The 18771-nt window shown below is 49.6% G+C and overlaps 2 protein-coding genes across 2 annotated transcripts; one reads left to right on the plus strand and one right to left on the minus strand.

The window, feature by feature from the left end:
- Positions 1 to 387: 387 nt before the first annotated feature.
- GGS22DRAFT_181861 (HCO3 transporter family-domain-containing protein) lies at positions 388 to 2686 on the plus strand (the record flags this gene model as incomplete). Its single annotated transcript, XM_047963902.1, has 4 exons — positions 388 to 701; positions 873 to 1043; positions 1109 to 1662; positions 1755 to 2686. The coding sequence occupies 4 exons, from the start codon at positions 388 to 390 to the stop codon at positions 2684 to 2686; spliced, it is 1971 nt and encodes a 656-aa protein (XP_047814861.1).
- Positions 2687 to 10702: 8016 nt separating this feature from the next.
- On the minus strand, positions 10703 to 13693 carry GGS22DRAFT_74722 (uncharacterized protein). The gene is made up of 4 exons (XM_047967993.1): positions 12600 to 13693; positions 12414 to 12551; positions 11655 to 12352; positions 10703 to 11603 (listed from the first exon to the last, which is right to left on the minus strand). Exons 1-4 carry the CDS (start codon positions 13274 to 13276, stop codon positions 11005 to 11007), a joined length of 2112 nt encoding a protein of 703 aa, XP_047814862.1. The 5' UTR covers positions 13277 to 13693; the 3' UTR covers positions 10703 to 11004.
- Between the last annotated feature and the right edge of the window lie 5078 nt (positions 13694 to 18771).

The raw sequence follows: 18771 nt of genomic DNA on the forward strand, positions 1-18771 counted from the left end.
AATTGTAGCATCCTGGCTCGTAGACTTTTAATCATTGGAAACATACACCGCCGGCCTAACTATTGGTAGGCAATTCCACGACTGCAGGTAGCTGGGTATCACCCGACGTGTCTCTTAGATATGGCCATCGCCCGAGACAGCGCTTTGCATTTTATAGTCTAGTATTGGTAAATCGCCTCTTTCCTTACCTGAGATCCTGGGTCCGGAGGATTACTTGTTCGGCTTCTAAATACTTATCTAGGTACCTACACATTCATAAATCCCTACTACGTTTCGATTTATATGGATGGCATCTTGGTTCTAACAGCATCCCCGCCCCGTATTTGAAACTCACGTATACCGCGAGCCATGTCTCAGACGGCCGACTCGCTGACCTTCCCGACGGCAATGCATTCCTCCGGGGGAAATCGCGGTGGCGCAGCCGAACCCGGAGGAGCTGGAGGGGCCGGGTCGTCGCCGAGCGGCAACTTCCGACGTTGGGTTAACTCCCTGTTGACTTCGCGGAATGCTTCTGCTGCTGCTGCTCTTAATCATGGCAGTGCCGTGGAACAGCGACGGCCTGGTGATGGCTGGTGGAAGATTCACTTCTTCCGCGGCATGGTCAATGACTTGCGCCGCCGCGCGCCGTATTATTGGAGCGATTGGTCCGATGCTTGGGATTATCGCGTCGTGCCGTCGACGGTTTATATGTATTTTGCGAAGTATGGTTCCGTTTACTATTTCTGTTGCTCTACTCGACTCGTATATGCATTTTTTGGTTCGTTTCCAGTATCAATTCGCTCTGGAATTATCAAGTTCTGCATCGGCGACTTTTTGTTAATTGGTATACTTTCGTTACACAGGAATAGGGGATTACTGACACAATCTTTTAGTATCCTCCCTGCACTCGCTTTCTCGCTCGATATGTTCACGAAGACTAATATGCAGTACGGCGTGAATGAAGTGTTGCTGGCGTCGGTTCTGGGTGCGGTGGTTTTTGCCATACTCGCTTGTCAACCGTTGGTTATTGTGGGAGTTACTGGTCCTATTACAGTATTCAATTAGTACGTCGTTTCTCTGCCCTCTTGCTTGTGTGTAGGTGTTATAATGTCTGACTAGAAGAGTCTAGCACGGTCTACGATATCATGTCGCCTACTGGGACCAATTACTTAGCTTTTATGTGCTGGATTGGGCTTTGGTCTCTGGTGTTTCACTGGATCCTCGCCGTCACTAATTCCTGCAACTGGCTTCGTTACGTGACGCGATTTCCGTGCGATATCTTCGGCTTCTACGTCGCGTTCATCTACTTGCAGAAGGGCGTCCAGGTGCTCGAGCGCTTTGGTGATGACTCGCCATTCTACCTATCTGTCATGGTGTCATTGCTCGTCTTCATGATTGCGTATGCGTGCGGCGAGCTGGGCGAGAGTCCGCTGTTCCGACATCCCGTGCGCGTATTCCTGAAGGACTACGGAACCCCGCTTACGGTCATCTTTTTCACTGGGTTCGTGCACCTAGGCCGTATGAAGACGGTTGAGCTCGAGAGGTTGCCTACTAGCGCGGCTTTCTTCCCTACCGCGGACAGAGGCTGGCTCGTTCAGTTTTGGGATATCGATGTTGGGGATATATTCATTGCGATGCCATTTGCGATCTTGCTTACCATCTTGTTCTATTTTGATCATAATGGTAAGCCTAGTTTTCTTCTTTCCTTCCCATTCGTAGTCTATGAAGAGGTCAATACCCACCCATCTTAATTAGAAAGCTCACGAAATAAACAGTGTCGTCCCTAATCGCCCAAGGAACCGAGTTCCCCCTCCGAAAACCCGCTGGCTTCCACTGGGACCTATTCCTCCTAGGCCTAACAACAGGCATCGCAGGAATCCTCGGCCTTCCCTTCCCCAACGGCCTCATCCCCCAAGCCCCATTCCACACCGAATCCCTCTGCGTCACCAAGGTCGTCGCCGACACCGAGGAAACCAACGGCGAAGCAAAAGGCCACTACGTCCTCAAACGCACCCACGTCGTCGAGCAGCGCGTCTCGAACCTAGCACAGGGCCTGCTAACCCTAGGCACCATGACAGGCCCCCTCCTCATCGTCCTCCACCTCATCCCACAAGCCGTCCTCGCCGGCCTCTTCTTCATCATGGGCTACCAGGCCCTCGAGGGAAACGGCATCACAGCCAAACTCCTCTTCTTGCTAAGAGACCACGCGCTCACGCCTGGCGGACACCCGCTGGCCGCGATCCGCCGGAGAGCGGCGGTGTGGGCGTTCGTGGGCATCGAGCTTGCTGCTTTCGCTGCTACGTTCGCGATCACGCAGACCGTGGCGGCGGTTGGTTTCCCGGTTGTTATTCTCGCGCTTATTCCGGTTAGGGCGCTGGTTTTGCCGAGGTGGTTTACGATGCGGGAGTTGGGCGTTTTGGATGCGCCTACGGCGAGTATGTTTACGATGGAGAGTGTGGGCGGGTCGTATGCTGCTGAGGGTGTGAGTGGGTATGGTGGTGGTGGAGGGCCGGCGGAGAGTGGGAGCGAGAGCGGTGTGGTTCCTACGAGCGCGGGTGCGGAGGCGGGAGGGCGGAGGAAGAGCGAGGAGGTGTTGGCTGAGGAGGGTCGCGGGAGGGTTGTCGAGGATGTTGGGATTGAGATGAGTCGTTTGGGGGTTAGTAGGAGGGGTCAGGCTGGGAGGAGTGTGGCGAGGGAGGAGAGTTAGTTGGTTGGATCGTGGATACGCTGTTGCGTGGCATATATACAGGATACTGTAGATGGAGTTTTGGGATACATAAAAGTAGAGGAAGATTGTGAATACTGAGTTTGATATGGTTGAACACCTGGGGTTCTCTACTTGTTGGATTGGTGTTTGGCGTAATAGAGATTTGGAACTTCTCGCGCAACAACAACGCCGATTCTACATCTCTTAGGCTTGTATTGTTACAGCCTTAGATTAAATTGCGGTTTGATTTGAATGAGAGTACCTGACCGCCGTCCAAATCCTGCGTATATACATAAAGCTACATCCAAAATATCAGTACCCTCGAGGCACGTTGGGGGCGTGAGGTGTGGGCGAGGTACGTAAGAAGTCCTAGGAAGGATTGGAGCACAATTCCCATTGGAAACTAGAGAAGGAAGAGCTGCAGATGCTGTGAAAGAAGTAAATGATAACCAAAAGGACGTACGTGGGTATGGACGATCTTGCTGTGTATCAACTTGAGGGCTCATGCTTTGTATCCTGCGTCGAATACGACCAACATCCTACCTGATAACAGGTACGGTCCTGGCGCAATACGATTTATCCATCATGCTCACTCTTATGTATTAAATCCTATTTCCGTTATGTATTGTCTTTATACGCGGATACAAGTTATTGAGGCATCGCGAGTAGTCGGGTCTCGGTAACACTTGCCATAAGACTATTTTAGCCCTACTTCGAAGCTACAGGCCTTTCCAAGATTATAAACGTATCGTAAGTCTTCGTGAAGAGTTTTTCATCGTTCGATAAGATGTTGAGGTAGATACTAGGTAGTGTTGGTGTCGTCGATTTTATCACGAGGCTAAACCACCTAGTTCTCGAGGACGGAAATCGTTAGTCAAAACTTTAACAGAACCTGGAGACTAGAAAACCTGCGACTTATATGATATCTCGTGAAATCTGAAGGTAAAAATTGAATTAAAATCATCTAGGTAGATTACCTAGCTTTATTTCGAATTGTTTCCGATAATTAAGGAGGGAAATGCGAGGAGAAAGTTTGGATATAGAGACCAGTTAAAGAAAGGGGTAAGCCATGACCGTAGCGACGACGAAGGCACAATAGGGAAGTCAAGACATCTCTAAAACGCCAAACTAATTGATATAAAAGTACTGATCTTACATGTTATGGTATTCGACGGCTGAGTGCAAGAATCCGTAAATAAAAAACCCATCGTGACCGCGACCCACGGGGTTCCCCCTACGATGCATTTCTAGCAGAGCCAACATGAATCTGCAAATCTTGGCCCTTCGAGGGAATCGAGTCTATTAAAGGCTCAAAATGACGGAGAAATGATAGAAACACTCATTCATTCATCCATTCTTAGACCTCGTTTCAAACACGTTCTACGAATTGCTCATCTTTAAACGATTCGATTGCATTCACCGGTTCGTCTATTCGTCTACCTGTTGGGCTCATTTCCACATCTGATAGGGCCGTGTGCTGCTTTAACCGCGCAGTGAGCACTGCGCCTTATAGGGGGCGAGGCCCTCTATTCATATGAATTGGCAATTTGACTTCATTAAGGGGAACACATGTCTATTCGAGCTAACAGGTTTATAATTACTACGAACCAAGATGCGAACCGGTGGCTCGTCTATCGAGATGATATGATGCTTTAACTTCTACTCGGTCATGACTATAACTAGGTATTGAACATACGAAAACTCACGTGTATTGGAACCAACCCCTTTTGTTGTTGTAAGAGGGAAAGTTGTTGAAAGTAGCCTGAACAGCGACTACACTTCATTGTGCTGCCCCCCCTCTTCACCACAAGCGGCGGCAGTAACAGAAACGATCGCTACTGCGGGTAAACGCCGCCATTTCACGAGGCACTCATCATTTCCCTTTCTGTTTCCTGGACGGTGACCAAACTACCAAGATCCATTCTACCGTTTCGACTCCGTCGTCCGTCGTCGAGTCTGAGACTTGGGACTTAGCGCTACGTAAAACAAAAGAGAAAAATGGCGACTGCCGTGCTGGCTCCCCCTCGATCTCGATATGAGCCGGTGCACTTAGGGCGGCTAGCGGAGGTAGTAGAGGATGGGTAAGAATTGGGAAGATGGGGCTTGCGAGTAGGAGCGCGGCAGCGGCCCAAGCGAAGCTGGAAGGGGGCGTTAAGGTTGGGTTTCCAGGCAGAGTTCAGTTCCTCCTTTCCCCCTCCATCGTTGACCCTCGTGTAGAAACACCGAGTTTCTGGCCGCTTACCTACTTGTGACTGGTAGTTCTTGGCCGACTGCCCCATTTCGAACGTATGGGGGTTACAAGCCACCGGGAAGAAAGTAGCAGTGCGCACGGTAGTCTAGGTATTCCTGCGTCTTAACCCCCTAACCTGCATCCCCACGTTAGAACGTCCCTTTACACTATACTGGAGTCCTGCAGGACACTCTAAACATCATGGTCATTCTCCAGGTCCTCGTGCTGCTGCTAGATAGATAGGTAGATAGATAGATAGATGATGGATGTGCCAGCCCCCCCGCGCTGCAGGTTCCCATCCGCCCCCGGATTCCAAGACACATGTCTGTAGCTCAAGTTCGTTTCCTGGACGAACGGAAATTCTAGGGCCATCTCTCCGGAGACAACCTGGGGATTCGATGTCTCGAATTATGACTTTAATTCCCTTGCAAGTAGTACACGGAAAATAGGGCATCCGAATACCAGATTCCCAGGACTTAGCCTCTGCGGCAAGGATTCTTTTTTTTTTTTGGCGGGAGCCTGCTTAGGGGGGCATAAGGGGGTGGGCATAACTATCAACCTACTACCTATCTACCTAGTGCAGGGCATACGTTTAGCAGTTAGGAAGATAGTTCGTGAGAAAAGTTCTTTGTGTTGCTGTTACCCGTTGCCATCTCTCTCATATGCTGGTTAGACTAGGGTTTGCTGTCGGCGAAATATAAGTCGCATGGCATCATCGCGTGCTATGGATGACCAGAACCACCATGCAAGATGCAAGGACAGGGCGCGGCTATACGACAGACAGATAGGCCACGACCTACCTAGGTAAGTCGCAATACAGCCGAGTCGGGTACCCAGGAAAATACGTGAAAGAACCGGGCGCACAAAAAAAAGCAAAGCCCGCAGGCGCCAACAGCTGCACGGTTATCGTCATCTATCTGCAAGCAAAGATTACGATACCCAGTCTGCCAGTATAGCCTCGATGCCGGTGGCGTGATGGAGACGTATACACAGAGACACGAAATCTTTCGACTTTCGCAAGAGGCGCTGGATTTCGGGCCCGCGACCGGGCTCGTGGCCGAGGGTGGCTTGCCCTTCGGCGCGGGACGCTGCTCGTATGGTGGCCCCCTGGCGCCGCCACTCGTTTCAGCGATAGATTTAGAATTACCCAGCGCACTGGTGGTCTAGCGTCTAGCCACGCATACATACCTCGGTAGGCGATTCTGGTAGCGTGGACAGAAGGGGGTACAGTCGGGGGAGTAGAACTTCCGCCCGGCAAGCCACTCACGCACAATATTGGTTCACTTCACCAATGTAGGTAGAATAGAAGATAGGTACCTAGATACCCACTTTGAGGTGTCGCCTTCAGCTGCTGATGAAAAGTGCCGAACTGCATCTAGGCTCCAGGAACCGGTTTCTGGAGATCGTCCTTCCGGGGCCCCGACCTCTACTCTGTTCGACCCTTGGTCATTTCGGAAGTTACCATCGTTCGACATCGTGGGATCTAGTTTTCCCCTTGCCCCCCCCTATGCGGCGTCCCATGTTCCCTTTTCCCTAGACACGAGAACAGATAGGTGCTTCAGCAGCAGACAGTTCTCTCGCTTCTGCTTTCCTTCCTACCCCCCACAACCGGAAAATTTCTGTCCGGTTAGGTAAACGTATGGAGAGTCGTGACAGGCCAGACCTAGCTATCGTCTCGGCTCTCAGGCTGACTGGCCCCTGGGAACCCCATATGCTGTCATTCCACACCTTTTGCCTAAATGGCGGGCGATCTCCCTCTTAGCGATTCTAGGCAGCCCCTGACCGGTAGGCTAGGGCATAGGGGGCCGTTGGACGAGGCTCCGTCGGTCATCAAGGCTGAAGTTCCCGTCATATTCTTTCGTCGTTCTCGTCCTCCCCTTGTCCTCCCCCTGAAGTCTTAAGTCTATAGTCTTACCGGGTTATAGGAGGGCATATCTAGTTAGGTGGGGGCAGATCTATGTAAAGTTGCTTAGGGGTCCATTTCCAGCCGGCGGCACCTAGCAGCAAGCACCTAGGTAAGGTAACAAAAGAAGATGGCTGAGTCATGCCTGCGCCGCTGATAAATTATGGTTCGCGGATCGGAAAGTTGGAGCGAGGACGGCTAAGGCTAGAACTCGATCGAGCGTGACTAAAATGATCGCCTTCCTGGATTTCCCTCTGCACGCCCGTCACCGTGCATTTCGTACCTACTCTGCTCCTCTACCGAGGGGGGGAAAAGCGTACGGTGAAAAGAGAAATAAATGTTACGATGTACAACCACGTATGTATGTAAAAGGTGTTCGTATCTTGTATCGACATTGGGGGTACATCGATGGCCTACCTTAGTAACCTACACGTACGGAAAAGGGCAAGACTAGGACGGGATGGGAAACACAGCGTCTCAATAGGGGAAGTCAAGATCCAAGCAAGCCTCTGATGGGGTGGAACGGGTGGGGGCTATACTAGCACATCTTATAGCCCTGGCTTTCGGCTGCCACGGCCTAGTGCATAACACGAACCAAACTGTGGCTTCAGCCGGGTCCGCGAACTTGATTGACAGTAATAATCATCTAAATCTGTTTCGATCAAGATTCAAATCGTCCAGAACCGATCGACAGCTGCTGCTGCTGCGCGCTTGCGCCTGTGGCTTTAGAAGGAGGGGGGGGAAGGGGGAGGGGGCGTGTAGAAAATAAAATAATAATAAAAATAATCATGAAGAGTAATCATAATAATCATAACCATAATACGATACCGTCATTGTACTGTAGGTAAGCTGGGCGTAGCGGCGCGAACGGGAGAATAACAGAAGAACACGACAGAGCTAAGACGTCTAAAACAACGCAGAGACACGTTGACTAAATCTAACTGCAGTCAGATTCTGTCGTCGCTGATGTTGTAATGCAGTCTGCATAGATACGTAGGCATGGATGGCTGGAGGTTCTGTAAACCAACAGAGCAAAATAGTGCTGCGTGTCGAAGCATACCTTACCTACGACACCTACGAAATCTACGACATGCACAAGGCTAGGCCAGACCGAGAGCTTCCGACAGGCGCCTCAGACCTGCTGAAGAATCCTTAGGAACGAAGAGAAGAGCAGGAGAAAGGGGAGAAGAAGGAAGAGAGAAACAGAAAAAGAAAAAAAGAGATAATAGTAGGTAAATCATCTGCAACGGGATGTTGTCTCGCATGCGGAATGACGTTTACATAGTACCCAAAATCCTCCTCATCTTCATTTCTTCTCTTTCGCCTTTTCACCTTTTTATAATTACAGCGTAAAAACGCAGCGCGGTTCGAACGTCTTGGGACGGCTCCAGGGCTTCTTCTCACTACCGACTGCTGCGCTGTCCGGGGCCTAGTCCCGAAGGAGCTGGGACCGTCTAGCCAAAAAATATCGGAGCGATCTTAAGCGTCGTAGCGCAGCTGTCTGTCTTGGGCACGGTCGTTGTACCGGGAATCCTAGGCCGGAAATCCTTCCACTCTCTCTTTCTGTTTCTCTTTTCCATCCATCCCTCCCTTTTGTTGCTAGGTACTAGGTATGCTATGCCTCTGCCTCTGCCCTAGGCTAAGCTTTGACATGTTATATGGATGGGATGGAGGTAGCATGGTAGGGTCCTCTTTGCAGCTTTGCCGGCGAGCGACGGCGGCTGCTGTTGTGCGCCGTGACATGTAGGAAATACTTTTTTACCTTTTTACCTTTTTTTGCATATTTCAATATTTTGGTATCCATATGGTAGGTACTAGGTATGTATGGTAAGTCGTACGCACGGTAGGTACCTACATACCTAAGGTATGGATGGTACCTATGTCCTATGCATGTATGTAGGTTGGTCGTATAGGTGGATGCTTGCTTTGCTCGCTTGCTTGACGGGAATATCCCTCCTCCTTTTCTCGAGGTTGGGGAAAGAGAAAGAGAGTCAAGCACCGTCCATCTAAACTCCTTCCCGTGCCCGAGGATCTGAGCCAATCGTTATGTCGTGGTATCTGGCACAGCATCGTTTTTGGGACCCCTTGTGCTGTCTTCCACAAGAACCTAAGATCCAGCTCCCGACAGCGTCTCACCGCGCCGTATGTACAATACATACCTACCTAGGTACCTACGTACATCCACACACGCCTACGACGCCTCCACGCCTACACACGTCCACATCTACAAGCAGCCTACCTACCTGGGCTTAGGGTACCTAGGTCGTGGAGGGTCGCACCAAACGCAGCAGCCGTCATAAATCCCATCCCTTTCGTATGCAGCAGGCTGCGTCTTGTGCAACCCATCATGCAGTTGTCAGCTTTGGGGTCTCCCCTAAGCTCTATTGGCTTTTTTCGAAGTACCCCAGGTGCATCCATGCAACCCCAGTGGGAAGCTTCCAAACTGTTACCGCGCGTTTCCTTATTGTTGCCTGCATTATCTGTGGGTGGGAATATGGCATATCCCAGGAATCCGTTTTTCTGGCTGTGCGTTCGCTCTAAGTGGTGAGGGAGCGCGAGATGATGATGGATCGAAATTTCCGACTTTGACCAATTTTTTTCTTCTCTTTTCTCTTTCTTTGACGAGACCCCCCCTGACGGATTGAACGGTCGGTTTTGTGCTGGTTTTATGGGTTGACATGTTACAAAGTCCTAACTTACCTACTTTCCTATTATCTCTTTTTTTCTTGCCTATTTGGTATAACGTTACCGTAACGAGAAGGCCTATAGCAAAGATTACAGGGGTTCGATTTTTTTTTTCTCTTTCTCCCTTTGTTAACCCCTCCCCCTGACCGGTACGATGCCGCGTTTTATACGTGCGCGATGATCACCCACCCGGAAATAGATTCAAGGAGTGTTTAAAAAAAGTAGAAGAAAAATATTATAATAATAAGAGAAAGAAGCTAGTTGTCCAGCGTTCTGCAATGTCGCATCGAGAGGTTTGCCTGGGTAGGGAGGGCCGTCTTCGTTAATTGCTAAAACGTGTTCGGGGAATTCTGAGTGGAACGAGATCTCTCCAAAACGAGATTTACCATCTATCGGCGTTACATTCCGATTTTAGGGGCAAAACCCTCTTTCTCCACGCCGCTACGACTTCGCTATGTATGCTATAAGGCAAGCAGTCGGAGAAGCTGGCGTACTGTAGTAGTAGTAAGCTGGGGGCGCATAGCTTCGGTAAGTCACTTTCTCGTCCTTTACGTTGAGGACGTCTAAGCCACGACCTATACCGGGAGAGAGCTCGTGCCTTACTAGTCGTGAGCCTCAACACAGATCTATGGGGCTTGCGGAGAACGTCAGAATTTGGAATGCAGATCGGTACCAAGCTTCGAACGGGAAGTATCTAAGGTATGTAGTAATCTGATCGTGGAATTCGTAGAATCGTACTATCCGTGTGGATCCTGTCGTGAGAGTGAGCGAGCGACAAGCGAAATAAGCCTCCACGAAAATAACAAGAACAATAATAATATCAGACTTCCAAGGTTGATGAGCAGATTGTTCACGAGCCTGATTCGTCTTTGCGAACCAACAGCTTACATTGACCGCGAGTCTTATTTTTTCCCTCTTTTTGTCTCGATCGAGGAAGTGCCTATGTACAAGCCCAAGTGCAAAAGGGTATCCAGTTCGCGCGTCAAGCGGTGGAAATAGTTGATCTGCCTCGCTTGATTTCACCATCTTGATCACACGCCTTTTCCGTCCGTCTCATAGCCCACGCCAGTTTCGTACCTATCCTTCCTCCTCCAGTATGTATGTATGTATGTTGTAGGTAGTAGTATGGAAGTTTTGATATGTTCTTTTTTCTCAGGTCATAAACACAATCATTCTGATTCCGCCCTCCCCCCCCCCCCCCTAACCTAGCATAAAACCACCACCCGATAATATACCAAACGCTCGATACTCCTAAAATTCGTCGTGGCACTGTGACACGTCCACACCGAGAAATGCAACTAAATGATCCCCAAAAAATTCAAACAAAAAAGTATATAGTAACACATGGTAATCTAATAAGGTCCTTAAAAATTGGGTATTATTTTCGAATAGAATCAGAAGAGCGCCACATCGTCTTTTTCGAGTTTCTGTGTCACCGTGCTTCAACCCACCCAACCCCCTTGCTGGTATCTCTCGGGACCGTTATTAATGACGTATCGTTCAAGTAGTGTGTCCGTATGGTTGGGAAGTCTGAGCCGGTCCGGGCGTATGGCTTCCTTGCGAGAGGCTAAATGAACTCCGTTTTCGTTTCAACCCCGAACCACCAGATCCACCCATTCCCTCCTGAGAGTAGTCCTCGCTTCTTTCACTAGATCCCTGTCCCTGGCTTACGCTCAGGGGACCACCCCCGAACGTATCTCTCATCGGGGTCCTGGTACTGGAGCTTCCCATGCTGCTATGTAATGCTTGATTAAAATCGTGTGGGGGCGCGATTGGCGCGCTCATCTGGGGCATCGAATAATCCTGGACCGAAGTCCTGCTGCTGATCCCTGGCGTCCTAGAAAGCGAGAAGTCGATGGGTGCTGTTAAGGGAGCGGACGGAAAACTCGTAGTGTATGCGGAAGATGATCCGTAAGGCGTCGTAGTCGGAACTCGGGGTGTTGAGGAATGGCTAGCAGACGACATGGGTCGGTATTGGTGTCGTAAATCCAACCCGAGCGGAAGAGTCGCAGAAGTTGCTCGAAGGCGAGATCTGTTCTGCGAGGGCTGTTGTAGACTTGAGTAATTAATATTGGTCGGTGAGGTTTGGACGCCTGAGGCTGACGAAGAGGTTAACGGAACATTCCGATTAGTGAGGGCATTCCACTTACTGGAGTAAGAGTTGGAATCGTAGTTTAACGAGTTTCCTGAGTTGCTACCCATCTGGTCGGACTGGTAGAGAGATTGATGTCTTCCGCCGATTCCAGGGCTTCCACTAGTGTTTGAATATGTTGTATAATCTATCGAGTCTCCTTTCCATGACATACTTGAGCGCAAGGGCGACTGTAGATTGTCTGGTCGTGATCTCGACATGGTCTCCCTAAGCTGAAGAGGCTGTAAAGGACGGATTTGCTGCCTGTTTTGTGAATGCATCTGAACACCAGAATCAAGGCTTCCTTGTCTAGCGAAAGGATTTGAACCTCTTTGAGCTCCTCCGAGAGGACTAGTCAGATGACTGGAATAATAACCTCGATCGTTTGACGACGGCGACAACGGAGAAAGTATATCATTATTCATAGTTCCCGGCGGAGTGAAGTTGATACCTCCAAAAGCCGGAGTCAGTCCACTGGGAGACATGTGATCGTCGTTCTCCCCTCTTCGCATCGTATCTACCATCAGCGGCCGCATGATGTGATCCGTATATGACGAAGTTCCAAAGTCGACGGGAGGCGTGATCGGGGTCCCCAGTCCGTGGACGGCCCCATAAGGAGAATGCAGCGCTTGAACATTGTCAAAGTCGTCCGGCACGGCACGCATTTTGATCATTCGATCACGGTCATCGGCAGTAAGCCTCTTGATCTTCGCTCTCCTACAATAGTTTAGATTTATTTCCCTAGTAAAAAAAAGAACAGACACCGCGATAATCTCACCTGTTTTGAAACCAGACTTGAACCTGCCTCGGGCTTAGTCCTGGGATCTCTCTCGAAAGTCGTTCTCGGTGTGCTGCGTCCGGATGCGGTTGTTTTGCAAACTCGCTCATTAAAAATCGGGTTTGTTGGTGCGTAAGCCTGCTTATGTTAACGATGTTTATTGGTAGCCGAATCGTCGTTCCCTACCTAAAACGCTTCATCTTCCTCCGAGCAGCTGTGCGTTCAGCGGCAGTTTGTGGTTGCGTTGTTGACTCTCCCTCTCCCTCCACCATTTCATCGTCGTCCAGTACCTCATCGTCTTCATCTTTTCCTATGGCACTGTCTTCGTTCACCGTTGGGCCAGAGGTTGCCTCTTGTCCCTGCACCGAAGATGCCGAGCCTAACGCGCTTGGTCCAAGTGGAAGTCCCTGGGGATCTGTAGAAGCTAAGGACTCCTCGTGGGCGGACTCTGCCTTAATAGCATAACTCGCACCCTGTACATCAGCGTGTTCGTGCACAGGAGATTCTGCCTTCGGTTGCCGTAGTCCAAGCGGATCTAATATGCGAGAGTGGCTCATTGGTGAATGAATACTGCTCTGGGTTGCCTGGTTCGTGTTATCAAGAGTGTTGTTATGTGCGCTCGCGGGGCGCTGTTGCGAAGAAATGTCATTGTTACTACTAGAGCCGGTAACCTGTTCGAAAGGTGGTGCGAAGATATTACTCTCGCCGGGAGGAAGAAAGGAGTATTGCCCCTGCCAATCAGGCTGTGTCGACAGATGGCCGTCGTAGCTCGACATGCGTGGGCTTGTGGATTTGTGGAAGGTGGTCTCAAATTTGCTAGACCAGTGGTTTTGCTCCGGTTCGAGATGCCTGGTAACGAGCATTTGGAAATGATGCAGGGGTTTGGGTATCGAAAGCGATATAATTCCAGGAGAACTTCGTTCAGATCAGCCACCAAGGAAACCAACTCTTGACGGTCGATATTCAACAAAAGTCAACAAAGCCAACAACAAAGTCAACAAGGTAGCAGTAAGGCGAGAAAATTATTTCCCCGACTTCAAAAGTCAGCAGTAATCTCGGCTATCGATAGAGAACTGCAAGACGAGACTATCCAGCACCTTTTTTAGTACCGGGTTAGGCTCGGGCGATCTGTAGCTTCTAGGTGCTTTTCTAATACCGCCGAAGAAAATCGCATATGCATGCCATGGACTAGGTATATAGAGCGGTTGTTGAAGGGCCTTTTATTTCCTCGAATAGCGTTTCCTCTTCTGCTGATATGTTTATTTCGATGGTTGTCGCTGTGAAAGCTGTAGTTATAGTTGTAGTTGTAGATCTAGCTGTAGCTATAGCTGTCGAAGCTCGAAATCCGTAGTTGTGGAGTAGTAGATACTAGGTAGGTAGATACCTATACACCCTCTCTTCACCGACCAGGACCTAGTGGATATATATCGAATTGTTGAAACGAGAGTCAAGGCAAGACAAGCTGCAATAGTACAAACCTATGATCGAGCCTGGTTGTCACCGTCTGGGTTGGATGACGAGAAGGATGCGAGACATAGATATGAGGCCACCGGGTATATGCTGAGTGAAGATGCTGAGGATGTAGAGAAGTTGGCTCTGAGGTCTGTCCTTCCTGAATTTCTATGTTTCTATGACGAGTCGTGTATAGATCAAGGATCCTCGAATGATGGTCTGGTGGGGTTGGTCGCCTCAAAGCGTCTAGACACCGGTAGGCCTTGCGTTATGTATGTATTTGGGCTTTGGAAGTAGTCCGTGGTCGCAACAAGGCGCCTTCGAGGTAACCCCTGCACTTGAGGATGACAGAGGTGGAATTAATACCGAATGGTACCTCCCATCCTTACGGAGAAATGTCCAGGGAGGGTCCGAGGAAAGGGCAGGGCCTGCACGTCTGGAGAAGAGGGTGTTCGTGAGTGTTGGGTCAGCCTGGGACGGTACCTGGCCAGATACGGTAGAGATATTGAAAAGGGACTGGATGCACGTTTTAAGGCTTCGTCTACCAAGACAGAAGCCGCACGCTTAATAGGCTAGGTGTGGTAATAAGAAAAAAATCCCCCAGCATGGTAGCTGCTGAGCCACACACCTCTCTTTTTTTTCTTGTCATGGATGATAGCAGAAGTAGCAACGTCTATATCGAGTGGGCCGTGACCATTGGGTTTCTCGGCTGAATGGCTAATGCCGTGTTATGGTGGCCTGCCAGAGAACCAACAGCAGACCCTTGCCGTCACAGGCCCCAACCGGAAACGTCAATAGAATAATTGTAGCAACTACGGAAAGCCAGCCGCTAGACTGTTAGGCATAATTTGTATTCGAACGTTCAAAACTCGGTATTTCTTGGTCGAATATCACACCCAGTGACCACTAGGTCAAGGACGAAACAGAGAAGGAATCTGACACATTCTAGGATAACGAGACTTCTTCATTAGAGCTTGCTCGCACAGCACAGCCCAGCTCTCTCTCTCTCTTTTTGTCCCTTTCTCTTCCCGGATCGAGACGTATGGACTTATGGGACTCGTGGTATACGAATAGAAACTTACTTAAAGGTAAGGTACGGTACGGCGGTAAGCAGAACCCTCGGAGAGAGGGCAGGATAGGGAAAACATAACATCTCGGCTGGGACATCTGGGAGCTGGTAATTGGTCCTTCATTACATTAGCTCAGCGTAGACTTTACGGATGAACGCATGACCGTTGATGAGACTAGTGGAGGTTCACGCCAATAGGAAGATCAACGCTTCTGGGTGGGTGTGGTCCTCCAGGCTATCCCCGCAGACGTCGAGGACTGGCCCAGGAGTCCAGGAGAGCAGAGTGCCAGAAGTGCCCCATGGATGTACAGATGTACAGATTGCCTGGGAGGATCGCATCCGAATCGGTAGGGAAGTAAGCCTGCGAGTTATGTGGGCCAGGTAGCGAGCAAGGGGTATCGATTTGTGATGCTTGCCCTGGCGGTGGCGACAGGGGATCAAGGGAAGATCCCATAAGATCTTCCTTGCCGAAAACCAGTACACTATATGTACCTCGCACAGACAGAGCGGGCATGCAGAGTACCTGTCATCGACCCGCGCTTTTAATGCTTATTAAGAAATAAGGGTGGTGAGCCGATGTGGACAGATGAGGATTTCTGCTAGACATTCCTGTGCCCACCTATAAGCCGTAATAGAGCTATAGAAACGTCGACCCTTTTTTCATTAATGGGCGCGAAGTGAGATCGGGTCGGCTCTCTAGTACGAGTTTTTATTCTCCATGCTATGCGCTCGACAACTTGATAGAGAGAAAAAGAGAGAGAGAAAACGAACATGGGTTGTTGTTGGGGGGGAACTACAGCATGTAAAGGATCCAAACTAGCAGCTTCAGATCTTGGGGGGGCCGCTACGAGAGGCAAACAAAGAAAGACGCGCTAGGTGGGTAAACCCCAAGAGCTATCCGAACAGTGATGGGGGTTTGTGGGAATCTGCGCCGAATGAGCCGTAGGCTGATAATGTGTTACCTACAAAAACCTGTGGGTCCTGGTGCAACGGTAGGTACCTACATACTAGGTAGGTAGAGGTAGGTAGGTATGTAGGTAGGTCCCGGTAGGTAGATAGGTACTACCAGGTAGGTATGTGGAAGTCAGGTACCCAGTATGTGAGGTAGCAATGCAGTCTTGATCTCTCGAGATTGCCAGTTCTTAGAAGGAGCCGCAAACGGAAACAGGTAGGTATAGATTAAGATTTGAGTGGAGTGAGAGCTCACGGACAAGAGATATTTCGATATTTGGATGTTAGAAACAAGTAAGTCGACAAGGAATAGGGATGACGTGAATTGTGTGAAGGGTCTGGAGAGATCCCCCCCTAGTCCCCGTTGAGCTTTTCTGACGTTGGACAGCTCGAAATCTAGAATAGACCTCAAAAAGTTTGCTGGTCGATTTGGCTAGACTATTGTAGGGAGGTTCTTGTGGGTACAAGGACGGAGCATGCCTTTAGCGTGGGCGGTGGCTGCGTGGGAAGGCTCTGCGGCAAGGATACTAGCCCGTGGTTTCATCAGGGGAGGCTGGCTGGGCGACGACCAGGGTCCGTGCCAGGGGTGAGGACGAAGATGGCGCGATAAGATTGATTTCTTTCAGATGCTGTTCGAGACAGACGAAGGAGATTCATAAAACAACGACCAACACCGACCAACACCGATGCCAAGAAGGATTTCTAGCGAGAACCGTAATTTTGGAGGGATCGGAACGTGGATGGGCTAAGAAGCTAGAGCAAAGTGACGAGATCTTGAGAGAGTTGGCAACTCCAGTCTCCAATCTTCAATCTCCAATCTCTAGTCTCCAGTTTCCAGTTTCCAGTTTCCAGTCTCTCTGACTTGTGGAGACACGCGAGAGCCCTTTCATTCCATGCGAGACCGTCCTGACCGTCCTCATGGAACAGATTTGTCTCAAGCCAGCGGGATACGAAAGTTGGCAACGAGAAACATCCGGCATCATTGCGTAACTCGTTCTGTTTATTGTACCTGGAAATGGGCGCCAGATGACTGGAATAGGTAATTTTAGGTCTCCAGATAGGTCTCAACCTTACACTGTAGGCTCTTTCTCTCTACCTACTCCATCGCCACCGACTTACATACATACTACGGTACTATAGTAGTAGTATACCTAGGTAGGTAGTAGATAGGATAGAGTCGGAAAAGGCAGGCATTGATATCCCGACAATGTTCTTTGGTTAGAAGGAGTTGAGGATCTGACACCATACATCATCACTGGATGAGGCGGTGAAGACTGTAACCTCGAACACTTTGTTCTTGTCCTTGTTTTTCAGTTCCAAGGTTGACTGAATAGAAGCGCGTATGCTTCGTAGTAGAATAATAGGTACCTACCTCTACGTACATATGCGCGTATGTGTATGTGTGTTGTGTGTATGTGTACGTGTGTATGGATATGTGTGTTGGGGGGTATTACCGGTAGCTAGTAGCGGATTGGGCGTGGATCATTTTTTTGGTCATTTCAGCATTTCAGATCACATTTGCAATTCCAGGATAGTCTCACAGCTGGTAGATGTACCTGCATACCGGCGTGTCGGGTCGCCACTCCGGAAGTACAAGATACAATGCAATTGGATGTGCCCAGAACTGATCTGTGCTAATTGATTGGCATCAGCATCGTCCAGCACAGACCTATCGATGTCTTGCAGCACGGGGTGGCTGAACAAGGACAGGGCATATTATGGGGGGTTATTGATGTGCAAGGCAAGCATGGGACAACTCCATGGCCTTGCTTTAATGTTTGCAAATCTTTAAGTCTTTAGTATATCTTGACAACCATACTATTAATACCTTATTTCTACTACATCCATGATCCGGGATATAATCGATGTGCCCCCTTTCTATCGCAAGCTGCCAAGTATTTGATCTAATTAGTAATGACGAGAACAAGGCTCTTCCTGAATAGGTTCGAGTCTCGCCTCGTGAAATATCTTATTTGCTATTATATTTTGGTTTCAAGAATATCGCGGCTTCACGCGTTCGCGGGTTCGTAAGTGGCAAATACGGCGCCAACGTGCTCAACTAGGAATACCTCATATGACGTTAAGGGGGGGAACGTGGCTATGGCAGGGATTGGGGTTTTCGCGACTCCCTGGCTTACCACCTACTTCTTGCTTCTTACCTCTTACACCCGCTCTTACATGCTTACACGGCTACATGGAAACATCGACATCGTTCTAACATCTGTAACCTACCAACCCAAACCTCTGGTCACGCAGAATCGTACGAAAGAGCCTCTGAGACAGTTGCTAAAGTAAATTACTCGTTCCTGACTAGTAATTAAGGCCTGGCCTAGTCAGATTCCGACGGTATGGTTACCGGCGATTGCGCAGCTTGCCCGGGCTTTGAAAACCGTTGCGACTATCTTTTCGACGCGATATTTCGGTAAATCCCGGTCTCTATTTTAGTGAACTCTCGCTTAAGCACTGGGCGAGTTCCTCTGTAATTCGCTGGCGTATAGACGGATACCTGGGTAGACAGGATATGGGCGACTAAGGCAGTCGTCGTAAACCCCTGAAGAGAAAATAGGTACAATATTACCAGGTAGGTAAGTGCCCAGGTGGTTAGCAGTTGTAGGACCACCGTCGAGAGCCGCAACCCGGCAATGCAAACGTTAATCTACATCGATATAGGGTACAAGAGACTTGGAAAGGATGGTATGCGGTTCTGTGGCGTAGAGTACCCAGATACAGACCTAGACAGCCCAATAGCCCAGCAGCCCAGTAACCCAGATACAGATACAGATACGGTCCGTCCTTGCACAACAGGGGCTGATGTCCGCCGAAATTTTGAAAAGTTGCGAAACCGCCCCCACGAGGTGCCGTCGACGTAGGTAAGCAGGTAGCCGT

The sequence above is a fragment of the Annulohypoxylon maeteangense genome (genome assembly GCF_022496945.1).
Source record: "Annulohypoxylon maeteangense strain CBS 123835 unplaced genomic scaffold GGS22scaffold_21, whole genome shotgun sequence".
Classification (NCBI taxonomy): Eukaryota; Fungi; Ascomycota; class Sordariomycetes; order Xylariales; family Hypoxylaceae; genus Annulohypoxylon; species Annulohypoxylon maeteangense.